The following is a 15319-nucleotide window of genomic DNA, read 5'->3' on the forward strand; positions in this document are numbered from 1 at the left end:
AGCTTAAGGGAGGCAGAGATCTGACTGTTCTGGCTCAAAGTTCTTACCATGCCCAGTTAATCAACCTGGATTGGATTTGAAAGGCTGTTACCAGTATCTATTAAGCAGCATCAGATCATATATTCAACATGCTGTCAGGGAAGCAACTCAAGATTTAAAATAAAAGAGTAATTAAAAACATGACTATATTATTCTTTAATGATTTTTCCATTTAAATTATATAAAATATCCTGCTACCTAGGGCATACAGCCAAGAAGGTGTAGGCATATGACTGTGAAAGGCATCACTGAAAAGGCAACTTGAAAAGATACAGGTAACATTAATAACTGAAGTGTGGATCCAAGTTTCAATAAAAATGACTTTTATATCAAGTGAAAAGGTCAGGCTTTATGTAAGTAAGGATTTAAAAGCTTGTGTTGCTATTACCTAAAGTAATTCCTACAGTGATGGCATTTTTTCCTCCTGCCATTTAATAAATGTCAGCATAAGGTTTTTATTTCAGGGATTGTGGAAGAAATATTGTGGATTAGACAGAAAATCCATGTTTTTACTATATGAGTTATGATTGTGTAACTGGTTGCCTACAAAATATTACTAAGTAAGGTAGATTGTAATGGGATATAGAATCAAACTGGTTGATGTTAATTATAGAGGCCGATCATTGTTTTCTAATTATTTAAATTACCATGCTTAAAATTATTTCAACTTTTAGTAAGATCTGCTAGTTTGCTGCAATTTACCCTGAAGTCCACCACACAGAGGGCAAGCATGAAGGTTCCTGACACTTAGGCCTTTTCTTTGATTCCTTGTAAATATCAAATACTTCTAAAATAAATCCCATTGACGTTTCAGATTTATTACCTTCAAATTTTCTTTTTTTGACATTTTTGTTAGATAGCCTTTGTCTGATTAAAATATGTGCAGACCTGACATTTCAGGTACTTGGTCATAAAAAGTCATCTTTATCTGCCTGCAGTTATTGAAACTTTTGAATTTTGGTCAGAGTTTTCTTTAAGGTGAAAATCAGATGATTTTGATTGCAAGCAGTTCTGAATTGACCACTCCAACACCCCATCTTCATACCTTCCCCTTTGGCCCTTAATTGGATAGTGGTTTTATAATCTGGAAGAAGTATGCCATTTCAAAGGCAGAGGACTCCAGTGTTGACTCCAGTGTTCCAAGGTGATGTCATTACACAGTATATTAAGGCTACTAAGCATCGTAGATCGAATCTGAGACTCAGTGCAAAGAAAGAAAAATTTCAAAGCCACTGAGGCTATATAATAAAAAGTGAACCAAGAACATTTACTGAAAAAACAGATGTAGTCAGATGCACTGCTACATGTTATAACCAAAGTTCTTCCTTTCATTCTGAGTCTTTCCACCAAATACCAGGAACATATTGAAGAACAGTGTTAAAATAGATCTTGCCCTAGTACAGAATATATTTTTTTATTCCTTGAAATCTTTTCTTCTCCAAATTCTGTTGAGTACCTATTTCTTCATTATTTAACCAAGAAGTATGCAAACTCCACAGAGGAGTAGGGTGAACTGAAATACTCATGTTAAAACTGATTGGACATGTTTGGTGTTACAGCAGAGGTAAGGGAGAGGCATCCTTATGTCCTTAGTTTGTTAAAATGGAACAACATCCATAGCCTGAAACCTAATATCCCATATTAAGTTAATCTTTATTCGTTAAGCCATGTGTTTGCCTTTGCTGCACAATGAAGATTTCTCTCTGCAAAATTAATTTCTTCAAGTTGTTTCTTGACACATTTTATTTATTCTGTCAGAGATGCAGATATTACCTGTTAGAAATGGATTCATCAGTAGGAGACACAATACTGTCCTTGAAGTTTCTAAGGAACAGAGTGAGTGAGTTAATGAATGAGTGGGTTAATGAATGAATACATTAATAAATTTACCTTTAACCTCCAGAGATCACAGTGTAAGTCCTTATGCTGTAAACAAGTACATAACAGACTATGGTCTGCAACCTCAGGGTCATTTCCTTATACTGCAAAACACAAAAAATCTAAAGCACAGTTCACCATGACTGAGAATGTCCAAGGAACAGCAGCCTGGGATGAAGATGGGGGGTAGATCAGATCAGTGCTACACTTCATTCAATTTATATATTCATTGTGAAGAAATTAGAAGGGAAAGTCGTACTCCTGATCAAAGGGTGAATTCAGTTCCTTCAGAATGCATGTTGCAGCTCTTGGGGGCTTCAGTATTCTTCCACTGCAAAACTGTAATTAAATAAAGATATTTTTTTTTTTCTGGGAGATGAGCATCTGTGTGGAACTTACCAGGGTTGTGATACAGCAGTATTGGTAATGTTACTGGTTTGGCATGTAGAGAGTTCAGAGTAGTTTGAACATTTGACTTTCTGTAATGAGGCACTCCTCATAAGGAAGCTGTGTGGTTTTTTACTGACATTAGACATTAATGCCACCTAGGTAAAAACCTGTAGAAAATAATCTGTTCATAAAATCTATTATAGCAGTAGTCTACTCAGGAATTAGGTACCAGAGGAGTTCTACAAAATGCCACCAAGATTAGAGCTAGGCATGGTAAAGATACTTCTCTGCATATCCACATATTTCTATATTAAAGGGAGGATCATGCCCTAGGTTAGAAGTGCCAAAAAGATCAATCATTTTAAGCTCAGGAAAGTGAAGGTTGAAGGTTAAATATTGTTTTATTCCCATTATCGTCAGCAATTTCTCTCAAGTAATTGTGACACAAGATTTTTCGCTCTGTTTTGGATTACCTGGATAACTTTGTTTCATTCCCTTAGCTAACCAGTGTGCTGCTTGACCTGTGTATGGCATTAGTGGTAGCCTTTAGCCTGCAACCACAAAGTTCTTCGATCAACAAGGTTGAAGCTCGGGATTATGTTTGAGAAATGTTCATGTTCACAAATAATAGGAATTGAGTGTCTATATCAGCTTGATTGGAGAAGTAATTTTTTGTAATTGTTCTTTTATGGAGTAATTCTACAGTCACTTAGGCAATTCAAGTCTAAATGTACAACATGTACTTGGAAAAAGACAAAGAAACAGCTACTTCTATGACCTCATAGTGAGGACCTCCTGAAAAAGGGAACACTGAGACAGAAAACAATTATTTGTCCAATAATTTTCTCAGCTCCCACTGATACTGTTAATTGCTGAGCATACTTGTGATTGAACAAGAACATTTATTCCACTGCAGCCAGGTTCTTTCTGTTACAGTCTTACCACAGTCCTAAAGCTTTGAAGAGAGCCTCCAGACACAGACTTAGCCAAAACCGACTGTCTCAGTGGGAGGGAATAAGGAAACTGTGCTGAAGCTAAGGTCACAGTTTTCTTCATTACCCGATTGATGCTGGCAGGCACTAGGATGCGGAAGATGCTTCCCCTCCACCCAACCTCATCCCCTGTGTTCACCAAGAAAAGGTTATTTGGGGATGGCATCCAGTGAATAGAGCTTTGAAATTCAAAAGGGGTACTGGAATACCTTCAAAATCACAACTTTATCTGACTCTTTACTGCCCAGTACCACAGATTATTTGTTCTTTTTCCCTTTTGTGTCCTTCCTAATTGTTTTTCCTCAGTTTGACTCCATAAGCCTTTCACACTTCTCTGTTACTGTGTTCCCTGTACTACTTTCAAAGTCTGCTTTAATCTCTCCACAATAAACTTCCTCACCTCTACACCAACATCTTCCACCAGAAATGTCATAATAGCAAGACGTTTTGTGCCATTGTGTTGCTCATTGAAATTCTGTGTATAGCTAAAGATTATGGGAAATTTTTCATTGCAACATGTTTTCATTAGAAAAAAATTATAATAAAACTGCAATTATTGGCTTAAATTTCCGAGGATTTTCTACTGGGAAAATTCAAAACAAAATGCTTCATGTTGATATTTGGTGTTATTTCTTCATTTTGGAATTTTGAAAATTTGCATGCATTGGCATCAGTTGAAAAAGAATTTGTGACAGTAAAGTTTCATTATGAACTGAATTTTCTAAAACTGATTCTTCATAGTCAGCTTCCAGTTTGTGTGATTTTATGAAAATCTTTTGTGATGAACATAATCTTTAGTTTCAATCAAAAACTATTCAAGTTCTGACCTGCTTGTTATATCCCTTTCTTCCACTCTGTATTATTAATTGGTTGTTTACATTTTTCAGTTCTTAAGAGCAGAAGCTCTTCTTTGGATAGTAGCTAAAGCAGTGGTATTCTATCTTTGTTCTCGGGACTGTCATAATAAATATGATTTGAATAGTGATTATTTCATATCAAATACTTGGGTGAGAGATTGCCTGGGTTAATGCAGGAGGTAAGGTCAATTCTACCATGATCCATTCTGATCACCGATAGGAGCAAGCTAGTGCTTACGGCACTACTGCAGCTTTGGTAAATACCACAATTTATGTGAGTCATATTATGTAGAGATGTGTCACCAGTTCATGATGTCACTTCCCAAAGAAAGCAGTCATGAAAGCAGAATAAAATTTGCTGGTAGACTAGAACTGTATGTTTTGATGTAGAAATAAGTAATAGAAATCAGAAGTAGGGGAAAGTTTATTTTTCTCTAGTGATCATAACCATACATTTTCTCTTTAGAACTACCCTTCCTTTTAAACGTGGAACAATTGCATAATTTTAAAATGTCTCTGTGAAGTGATCTAAATCTACAAGGCAGTTTGTGTTTTGGAAGAATTCCATTTAGCCAGTCTTGAGACAAACTGTTCCCAGCATGCACACTGACAAACAGATTTCTGTCCTTTCTAAAACAGGGAGCATTTATTGACCTCCGTGTTTAAAATACATTTCACCTTATGTCATAGTTGAGTAACTTCACTGCAAACATTTTCTGCCATATTCAGTTGTATGTTCTCTATGACATTTTATATATGCACATAAAAAAGAAACCATTTATCACCCTCAGTTAAATCTGATCCTCTGTAACAGCATAATGTCTAGCTGCCAAATAATTTCATGGTATTTTTATTGTTCTCAGTAGCTTTACTGAAGTGGAGCCAAACAAAAGAATACCCTGGTAACTGAGTAATACAGCTTCCCACCTGGTCTCCAGGCAATACAGACCATTCTTAACGTTAGTTGTAAAAATATTCTACTTTGTTTCAAATTGTTTAAAGAGAGAAGATTTTGTAAGAAATAGTAAAATGAAGTTAGTAACTTCAAAGTTAGTAATTTAATGTGTAGTTTTTCTTGCTGTGGCAGGTAAGTTGCCCATTGAACCTCATCTAAATTATTTCTTCACAGCAGTGTATTCAGATAGGATGATAAAGAACAGCTAGTTAAACTGTCCTGGTTTCAGCTGGGATAGAGTTAATTTTCTTCCTAGTAGCTGGTACAGTGCTGTGCTTTGGGTTTAGTATGAGAATAACATTGATCACACACTGATGTTTTCAGTTGTTGCTAAGTAGCGCTTACTCTAAATCAAGCACTTTTCAGTTTTCCATGCTCTGCCAGGGAGCAGGTGTGGAAGAAGCCGGGAGGGAGCACAGCAGAACAGCCGACCCAAACTATTCCACACCACAGAACGTCATGCTCAGTGTATAAACTGGGGGGGAGCTGGCTGGGAGCTGCCGATCACTGCTTGGGGACTGCCTGGGCATCAGTCAGCGGGTGGTGAGCAACTGCATCGCGCATTGCTTGGGTTTTTCTTGGGTTTTATTCCTTTCTCTCTTGTTATCTCCCTTTTCATTACAATTCTTGTTGGTTTTGTTGTTGTTGTATTTATACTTTACTTTGTTTCAATTATTAAGTTGTTAACCCACAAGTTTTACTTTTTTTGATTCTTCTCCCCATCCCACTGGAGGAAGGGGCGGGGGTCGGGGGTGGGCACGGAGGGGAGGAGTAAACAGATGGCTCTATGGTACTTAGCTGCTGCCTGGGGTTAACTATGACATAGACGTAGTGGCCTTTTTTTTGGTAAAACATTTACTTTCAGTCTGTTAGAGGGAGCTGAATCAGGTAGTCCACGTATGTGAGGCTGCTCTATGTCCATATCCTCAGGTTCTGCCAGTAGTGAGGCTGACGATAGGCACACAGACACAAGAAACACACACAGAGGTCAGACACAACAAAGACAAAATGTAGACATTTACACATTCGTATGTGAGTATTTGCACACCAAAAAAAAAAAACAAAACCGGATCACTCTAGCAGCTGGTGTTAGATGCTCAGACAACCCGGTAGCTGGCCCCTGATCTGGGGTCTCCCCAGTTGTAGGAGAGCTGCATAGGAGCCTGGAGGTTTGCAGTCCTGCAGTCCCACTCCTCAGTGGTTAATCCAGCTGAAAGTTCATTAGCATTCAAATGCACCCACTCAGAACGGAGCACACCCAGACAGAAGGTAGTTAGAAACAGGGCTTAATGAGAATATAGGGCAGGCTACAGTGATGAGGCACATACCTCGGTCAGACAAGTCACCAGTTACACTTAACTGACCCCTTTCTTCTCCTTTTCACCTTATTTTCCCATGCGTGTGTCTCCCCAGTCCACTTTGATCCCTTCCTTTCCTCCCCACACTCCTCCCTTAACGATTGCTCTACCTGCTCTTTCTGTGAGGGATGTGGGGAAGGGGGTTTGTTAGGTTGGCTCCTGCTGGTAGGTTTCACACAAGACGCAAAGGGACAGTGGTCTGACTGTGCTTTAGCAATCTGGCATAGCTGATTCCTTGCACCCCATTATGCTGCTAAGGTTCCTCCCCCAGTGCCATCAGTTTTTATCTGATCCTGTCATGGCCTTTTTGTAGATGGTGATTAGCCTTTAATCAGATAGCCTAGCACAGTCTTCTGGTAAGTCTAAGCTGCATCCTAACTTGCTACAAAATGTTATGCTTTTATTGAAATAGATAAAGAGTGTACAGTAACACACTATTTTACCATAGTCATTATTGCTGTCAGTGTTTACATGTAACTGACTTAGACTGTCAGTATCTGAATCAGTTAATATAAGGAGTGATTTCTTTTTCTTTGTGTTTTAGGAATAAATTACTGATACTTGCAATGATATACTAACCCTGGAATATTTTTTTCTTGCAGATTATCAAGTGATCTGACATTCATGAAAGAGGAACAAAAATCTTCCTCACACACATGAATCCTTTCGGTAGGAAACTGGACTTTATATTTCATGACTATGCTATATATAAATCTTACTTAAAATTATTATAGCAAGATAAGGATTGTGGAGTTGGGCTTGGTAGTTGGTAGAAATTAACTTCCATCATATTTCAAAAGCAATTTTCAAGTTCTAATGTGAATTCCAACTTTCAAACTCTAAAATTTTACTCTTTAAAGCTTATGCTTTTCTTGTCTGTAAAACTGCTATAAAAATAATAATCCTGAAATTATGGCTAAACATACAGATCACCAGGGAAGAAAATTCAGGATCCATGAGACCGATAGAAGAAGATTGCTATCATTAGCTAGAATATATTTTATTGGGAAAACAGTAGAGATGGCACTCAGAAAAGAAAAAGGAAAAAAATCTAGTATGAAAGGATCAGGTTTTAGCTTTTGTTACATTTCTAGCGTAAGTCTGAGCAAAGTACTTGATCATTCTGTGACTTGGTTCCCCATGTGTAAAGCAGGGATGATGATGCTTTCTTGTCTTGGCTTTTCTTGTCGGTTTAGATGTTGAGAGTTTTAAAAGTTGCAGGGTCATTTCTGTAAAATCAATATGAGTTGAGTACATAAACACTTGGATGGAAAAATAAGTGTCTACTTTGAAGAATCTGGAGTTTCATTATTTTTTGTTTTCAAAAATGACTGAAGTCTTTCATACTGAGAAGCACATCTCCATGTGTGAGAGAAGTTGTTCTATTCATTGTCATGTGTTGACTGCTAATCAAAGGAAGGACTACAAAGGGTTATTTGGAGGTTTGTTTAAGAGAGAAATTTAGGGAAAATATATTAGAAACGCTTATACAGGCTTTTCATGAAATCTAAAAGAACTTGTAGGTGCTTCCAATTTATGCAACACAGAAATGTGAAGTGCTTGGTCCCAAGAAATTAACTGGATGTCTAGCTTCCCCTACACAGCCAACAGCAGTAACTAAGCATCCTCACAGAGCACTCCACAAAACCTACATGCTAAAAGTAGCCACCTGGAATCAGTCACAAGAAATTCAGATCAGAACATGTCTGAACTCCCTAGCTTCCTGACACAGCTGGTCAGTGAGCCAGCCAGGGGAGATGTCCTGCTGGGCCTGCTGGTTACAGGCAGGGAGGGACTGGTGGGTGAAGTGGTGGCTGGAGGACATCTTGGGCATAGCGATCATGAGATGATTGAGTTTTTAATTCTCGGAGAAGCAAGGAGAATGCTACTACCTTGGACTTCTGGAGGGCCAACTTTGGCCTGGTTAGGAGGCTGGTTGACAGAGCCCCTTGGGAGACAGTTCTGAAGGGCCAAGGGGTCCAGGAGGGCTGGACAGTCTTCCAGAAGGAAGTCCTAAAGGCTCAGGAGCAGCCTGTCCCCATGTGCCAAAAGATAAACCAGGAGGAAAGACCAGCCTGGCTGAGCAGAGAGCTTTGGCTGGAACTCAGGGGGAAAAAGCAGAGTTTTCCACCTTTGGAAGAAGGGGCAGGCAACCCTGGAGGGCTATAGCGGTGTCGTGAGGTTATGCAGGGGGAAGATGGAGAGGAGAAAGCCCAGCTAGAACTCAGGCTGGCCACTGCTGTAAAAGATGACAAAAATGTTTTACAAATACATGAGAAACAGAAGGAGGGCCAAGGATAATCTGCATCCTTCATTGGATGCGGGGGGGAACGCTGCCACAAAGGATGAGGAAAAGGCTGAGGTGCTTAATGCTTTCTTGCCTCAGTCTTTCACAGCAAGCCCAGCTTCCCTCTGGGTACTGAGCCCCTGAGCTGGAAGACAGGGTGAGGAGGAGCAGAATGGAGTCCCCACAGTCCAGGAGGAAACGGTCAGTGACCTGCTGCTCCACTGAGACACACCAGTCTGTGGGGCTGGATGGGATCCACCCGAGGGCACTGAGGGAGCTGGTGGGGCCAAGCCACGCTCCATCATATATCAACAGTGCTGGCTAAGTGAGGAGGTCTCAGAAGACTGGAGGTCAGCCAACGTGACACCAGTCTTGTAGGTACAAGAAGGGCAGGAAGGAGGATCCAGGCAGCTACAGGCCTGCCAGCCTGACCTCAGTGCCAGGGAAGGTTATGGAGCAGATCATCCTGGCTGCCATCCCGTGGCACATGCAGGACAACCAGGGGATCAGGCCCAGCCAGCATGGGGTTATGAAAGGCAGATGGACCTGATCTCCTTCTACAAGACGATGACCCACCAAGTGGATGAGGGAAAGGCTGTGGATGTTGTCTACCTGGATGTTAGTAAAGCCTTTGACACCATCTCCCACAGCATTCTCCTGGAGACACGGGCTGCTCGTGGCTTGGGTGGGTGTGCTCTGTGCTGGGTTAAGAGCCGGCTGAGTCCAGAGAGAGGTGGGGAATGGAGTTACATCCAGCTGGTGGCCAGGGCCCAGTGTTGGGGCCAGTCCTGTTTCATATCTTTACCAACGATCTGGGTGAGGGGACCGAGTGCCCCCTCAGTGAGTTCACAGGTGACCCCCAGCTGGGGGGAGCGTTGATCTGCGGGAGGGCAGGAGGCTCTGCAGGGGGGTCTGGGCAGGCTGGAGCGATGGGCCCAGGCCAGTTGTGTGAGGGTCAACCAGGCTCAGTGCCGGGCCCTGCCCGTGGGTCACACCAGCCCCCGCAGCGCTGCGGGCTGGGGGCAGGGGGCTGGGAACTGCCTGGGGGGAAAGGGCCTGGGGGGGCTGGTCGGCAGCCGGCTGGGCATGAGCCCCCCGTGTGCCCAGGTGGCCAAGGAGGCCAGCAGCACCCTGGCTGGTGCCGGGAACGGCGTGGCCAGCAGGGCCAGGGCAGTGCTGTCCCCCTGCACTGGGCACTGGCGAGGCCGCCCCTCGACTCCTGTGTTCAGGTTGGGCCCCTCACTGCCAGGGGGACGCGGAGGGGCTGCAGCGTGTCCAGAGACGGGCAGGGGGCTGGTGCCGGGGCTGGGGCACAAGGCTGGTGGGGAGCGGCTGGGGGAACTGGGGGGGCTCAGCCTGGAGAGGAGGAGGCTCGGGGGCACCTTGTGGCTCCCTGCAGCTGCCTGACAGGAGGGTGTGGGCAGGGGGGTCGGTCTCTTCTCCCAGGTGACAAGTGACAGGGCAAGAGGAGACGGCCTCAAGTTCTTTATTTGTACTTGGTTTCATACAGCTGTAGTTCAGCCTTTCAGATGTTAATGAACTGTGGAGTTTTGAGACTCCTTAAACTGCCTTCTCCCAGGCCTGAGAGATAAACACTGTTTATCGTCATAACTAGTGGGAACGTGGATCTTGTTCAGTACAGACTGGTAAATTTCTCTAGCACAAGGAAAGCTTGTGGTGGACATAATGTAGTTGCCCATGGGTGCTATACAGCTGTTGCCATTCCTGCAAGCCTTAAAACATTACAGGTAGGAAATTTTTCCATCTGTGCAGAACTGAGTAGCCTTCACTGTCAATCTCAAGAAATTTATCCATCAGCATAGCGCAAAAAAAGTCAGAGAAAATAATCTAAGAACTAGAACTCTGTTAGGATATTTTTACCTCAACCCTGCTCCACTGCAACTGATTTCAATATTGGTATTTAACTTTCATCTTGACCCAGTAGCACTGTAAACCAGGGGTCCTCAAACTGTTTAACCAGGGGGCCGGTGCACAGATGAAGTGGGGGGGCGGGGGGAGGGCAAGGGGGGTCTGTAAATACCGGGGGCAGGATTGAGGACCCTGGGGGGCCCTTATCTGGCCCGCGGGCCGTAGTTTGAGGGCCCCTGCTGTAAACACAGTTTTCAAACCTACAATTTCATAAAGTTATTAATTACAGAGTAGGGTTATTTTACAGGAGTATCTAGCACTTCTGTGCATTCGAAAAGGCCAGTAATCATTTCAGTTTCCATCAAGGCACACTGTTTTCTGGGGTGCAGTGTGCAGCTATTGAATACTTCGTAAGAGCTGTGTTAAAAGGGAGAAATCCAACCATGTAGTGTGTTTGCAGGGCAAGGTTTTGGTGGCGGGGGGCACAGGGGCGGCCTCTGTGAGAAGCTTCCAGAAGCTGCCCCCGTGCCCGGTGCAGCCCGTGCCAGCCGGCTCCGAGCTGGGCCCGGTGCTGGGCAAGGCCGAGCCCGTCGGTGCCGGTGGCAGCCGCAGGGACCGTGTATTTCAGATCGTGTATTTAAGTGCGAGCGAGCCCAGCAGCCCCGCGGCCCCCGGGCCGGGGCAGGGGGAGGCCGGGGGGCTCCGGGCGCCGCAGCAGCGGCTCCCCCAGCCCGCGGGGCGGCCCCCGGCGGGGCGGGCCGTGCCCCCAGCCCGCGGAGCCCCCGGGGGAGCAGCTCCCCCCCCGCAGCCCGGGCAGGGCCCCCCCCGGGGCAGGGGGTGCCCGCAGGGGGCTGTGACCCGCGGGCAGCGGCGCCGGAGCAGCTCCGGGCAGGGCCCGTGGCCCCGCGGGGAGAGGAGCCCGGGCCGGGCCGGGCTGGGGCAGGGCCGGTGCCCCCGCGGCGGCCGGGCCGGGCTGGGGGCGAGGAGCCCCGGCCCTGAGGGGCAGCAGCAGGCGGGGACAGCTGCGATGGACCGACCGCTGCCCCTTTCCCTGTCCTCTTGCACCGCTCGCAATTTAAAGGTTTGCTTTAAATCATTCTGTGTTTAGACTGAGCGAACAGGTTTAGCAGCAACGGGGACTCCCGATCACCCTGAGCTACACCTGAATTCTGAGGACATCTGGTGGTGTAAGACCACTGCAGGGACTGAGTCCGCATCTGGTGGCTGGCTTCCAGCTTGCACCTTTGTATTTCAGCTGAGTTCTGCAACACTGCCTCTGGCCTTCACAGGTTGAAGAAAAAGGGATAATTGCATCCCATCTTACATTTTCACCTGATAAATTAATTGCAAAATCAAATGCAGTAAAAACAGCGAGTTGAATGCACAGAAAGAGTAGCATTCTTCAGCTCAGGTGATCCTGAATTCAATACTGCCAGTCCCAAATATTTAGAGGTCATGACATTGGCTCAACAATCTTAAACTTCTAACGAAATTTTTGGTTTTTTCTACTTGCCGTCTCTTTTCAGGAGTTCCAGAGTCCAAGTATGTTGAGCTCTTTGTATCAGCGAAGATGTATTTTCTGTTACTAAAAACCTGATATCTCAGGTAGATTAATGAGTCTAAAAGTTAGAGCTTTAAGAAAAGCACCCAGTATCCCAAGATGCCAAATAAATACGCAGGATTTTTTAATGTTAATCCTAGCACTGCTAACCATTCAAAGACCTTCAGGAAGACCTACCAACTACTCTGTGATTCAAGTTTTCTGTTTGTGAAGTGGAACTGTACGTGTTTCTGCACCTTTTTGAGAGAGAACAAGAATCAGTTAGCTGCAATTCAAAGAGGATTTTGATCAAGCAAAGTGATGCTTATTATATGTTAAGCATTGTTACTGACTTTGCATGATGGCATATTTTTCAGTGACCCCTTGATCTGATATTTCCTCCTGAGGAGAAGCAGACATCATGAAGCAGAAATTGACATTATCAGTTCAAATTACTTTGCTGCTCGCTGTGGCTGCAGTGGGTCTGACTGGTAAGTATACCACTTCCTGAAACACTTGTTTTTCCTTAAAACACTTTCTTTAGAAAAGTCTGAGGCTTTACCTGATCTATCCTGATCACCACTGGAGCCTGTACATATTTAAATTAATTTCTTCTTAAGTTTTGTATGGAGATTTTGAAAATGGCTTGAATCCTTTTTTCTTTTTATATTATTGATTTAACAATTACATGGTGGTGATGATGAAAGGCACTCTCTCCATCCCTGCACTCTCTCCATCCCTGCACTCTCTCCATCCCTGCACTCACTCCTTGCTTGTCACTTTCTTGGGAATTAGGATCATATGAATAGTAACACTATTAGAGATAATGGTATGGAACTGTAATGAAATAAAGGTAAGCTTAGGTTGAAAAGCCACATGCTTCTCAGGTTAAAATGTATGCAAATTTATAGTCTATGTTCTTGATAGAAGCTAATGACAAGTAGTCTTAAGAGGGAATAGTCTTAAATGTATTTGGATTATTAGGGAATATTAAAATAATTAATGAATACATTCAGGTTGCTAATACACAAAATCATCCATCCAGCCCATTGATTCCTTCTTTTCATTACTTTTCTTACCTATAATTTACCCCAAATATGTGCAAATAGTGGAATTTTTGTTCTGTTGCAAAGTTGAAATTTAATTTTAAGATGACCTGAAGATAAACATTTTGGACATTTTAGGAAACAAACAAAAGGTTATACATTTACTTCCAGGCTTCTTAATTTAATTTGGAGGTAAATGTACGCTTTTTAAGTCTAGGTAAAAATGAAATTTTTATTTGAAAAAGGGAAGTAAAATAATTTTAGTAGCTATTTTAGAAGTAAATTGAGGTAAAATATATTTACTTTTCTGAAAATTTTGATCTTTTTTCCAGGCAGATTTATTTGCCGAATTCAGTCCGTAGTTTCAGGTAACTTTATTGTCCTCAAAAATGCATTCCTTGCTGAATCTATCATTCAACAGTAACAACCAAAAATATTGTCCAACTCTAATATAACTAGCTGGATTTCTGCACTTCCCTAGGTCAATCACACCCTGGAAAACCTAAGATAATAAGGTGTCGTTCTCTAGAAAAGGAAACCTTTTCTTGTTGGTGGAAGCCTGGCTCAGATGGAGGACTTCCTACCAGTTACACCCTGTTCTACAGCAAGGACAGGTAACAACTGGTGCAAGCATATTCTGTAAGTGATTAAGTGGTGATTATGACAGAATGAGGAAATGAGAACATTAATTTATAAAGGTAATTTTATGAATCCACGCTAAACCTCAGATAGCCAGCAAGGGCTACATGAGATGAATGGCTTTCCCTTACTGGAAGAAAGGATGACCGCTCTCAGTCCCAAACCTTCAGCCTGTCCCTACTGAAACTCATCTGACCTAAAACCCACTGGTCTAAAGATGTGCTGGGAAAGGTGTAGATTGTCCCTTTTACCAGGAGGCAGACAGCTTTTAGCTGAATGACATGTTTCTCGGCGGAGGGGAGCATCAAGGCACCACGGGGTCTCCCCTGGGGCAGCAGGGCAAAGCCTCCATCCAGAGCCCATCACACACCTGCCAGGGAGCAGGGCAGGCTAGGGGCAACTCTGCCGGGGGCATCGGCCACCTCCTGGGGGACAGGGGTGGGCTGATGCCAGGCTAGGACAGGACATCAGCCCACAGACTGGGGCTGGCTTGGGGTGGGCATGGCTGGCAAGGGCAGGGCTGTTGGGAGCTGAAGACCAGCCTTGCTGTGGTGGCCTCAGATGGGGACTTGGGACACAGGCAGTGCATGGGGAGGCTGGTGGGGCAGCGGGGGCAGGCGGTGCCCTGAGGGCCCTGCTGAGAGGCTTGTCCATTTACATTGCACTGCAAACACTCATCTGGAGAAAACCCAGAGAGGCTTGGCTTCCCCTTCTTGATTTGTCGCCAGCCTCATGGTTCCCAAAATGGCGTAAAATCATATGTGTGTATTGCATCTCAAAAGTTACTGTTGGGGTAAAGTCTGTGACTCTCTTGTCCTGTTCAAGAATAAAATATGTGTATATTTAGCAACTTCGCCTAACCTGTGCTTCTTTGTATAACTGCTCTTTCTCCCTGAAAACAAGACATCTCTGAACAGGGCCAAGTAAACAGGGAGGCTCAGGGATCAAATTCATTTGAATAAATCCAGTGATGTTCAGAATGGATAAGGTAAAGCCTCAGACATCCCTGCATCAGTTAAATAAACTCCAAATCATTTGCTCTTAATTGGTCAGGAAAGATGCGGCCTTTAATGAAGCTACTGTGCTCAGCAATGATCAAAGAGCTTTTATTTCATGGAAGTCCAAATGCTTAAATCTTAATCAAAACAGAAATTTTAATGAACATTTTAAGTCATACTTATCACAGCCCAGAACAGTCCTGCTTAGGAATGGATAGGAGCACTTCATTAAATCTGCTGAACACCAGGTACTGACAAGCACTCCAGATCTGGGACAAGGTTGCCTTTCTTAGCTCATTGTCTCCCAGGCACAGTCCCCTTACTCGCATCTTTTCTTTGTGATCTGGGACAAAACTGCCTGGAAAAAATAAAAGACCTTGTTATTAGCAATGCATAGAACATAACAGTGGGACTAAAGTGCATCCTTGAACCATCTCAGCTGGTGCTTTGGGTTTGTGCAGTTCTTCACAC

The 15319-nt window shown here is 43.6% G+C and overlaps 1 protein-coding gene across 9 annotated transcripts in view; it reads left to right on the forward strand.

Annotated features, from left to right (window-relative positions):
• Positions 1 to 15319, forward strand: part of PRLR (prolactin receptor) — a 122872-nt gene that overhangs the window by 87611 nt on the left and 19942 nt on the right. For 4 of the 9 annotated variants that reach the window (XM_056324808.1, XM_056324806.1, XM_056324807.1 and 1 more), the window contains 3 exons: positions 7072 to 7138; positions 12543 to 12656; positions 13693 to 13825. In XM_056324808.1, coding sequence (XP_056180783.1) covers positions 12587 to 12656; positions 13693 to 13825 — 203 coding nt within the window. In that variant the 5' untranslated portion in view covers positions 7072 to 7138; positions 12543 to 12586. Of the gene's footprint in view, positions 1 to 7071; positions 7139 to 10274; positions 10505 to 11614; positions 11707 to 12542; positions 12657 to 13692; positions 13851 to 15319 lie in introns of those variants that run through there. The other 5 variants (XM_056324812.1, XM_056324810.1, XM_056324811.1 and 2 more) reach the window with 5 other exon arrangements.

This window comes from Falco biarmicus, chromosome Z (genome assembly GCF_023638135.1).
Source record: "Falco biarmicus isolate bFalBia1 chromosome Z, bFalBia1.pri, whole genome shotgun sequence".
NCBI lineage: Eukaryota > Metazoa > Chordata > Aves > Falconiformes > Falconidae > Falco > Falco biarmicus.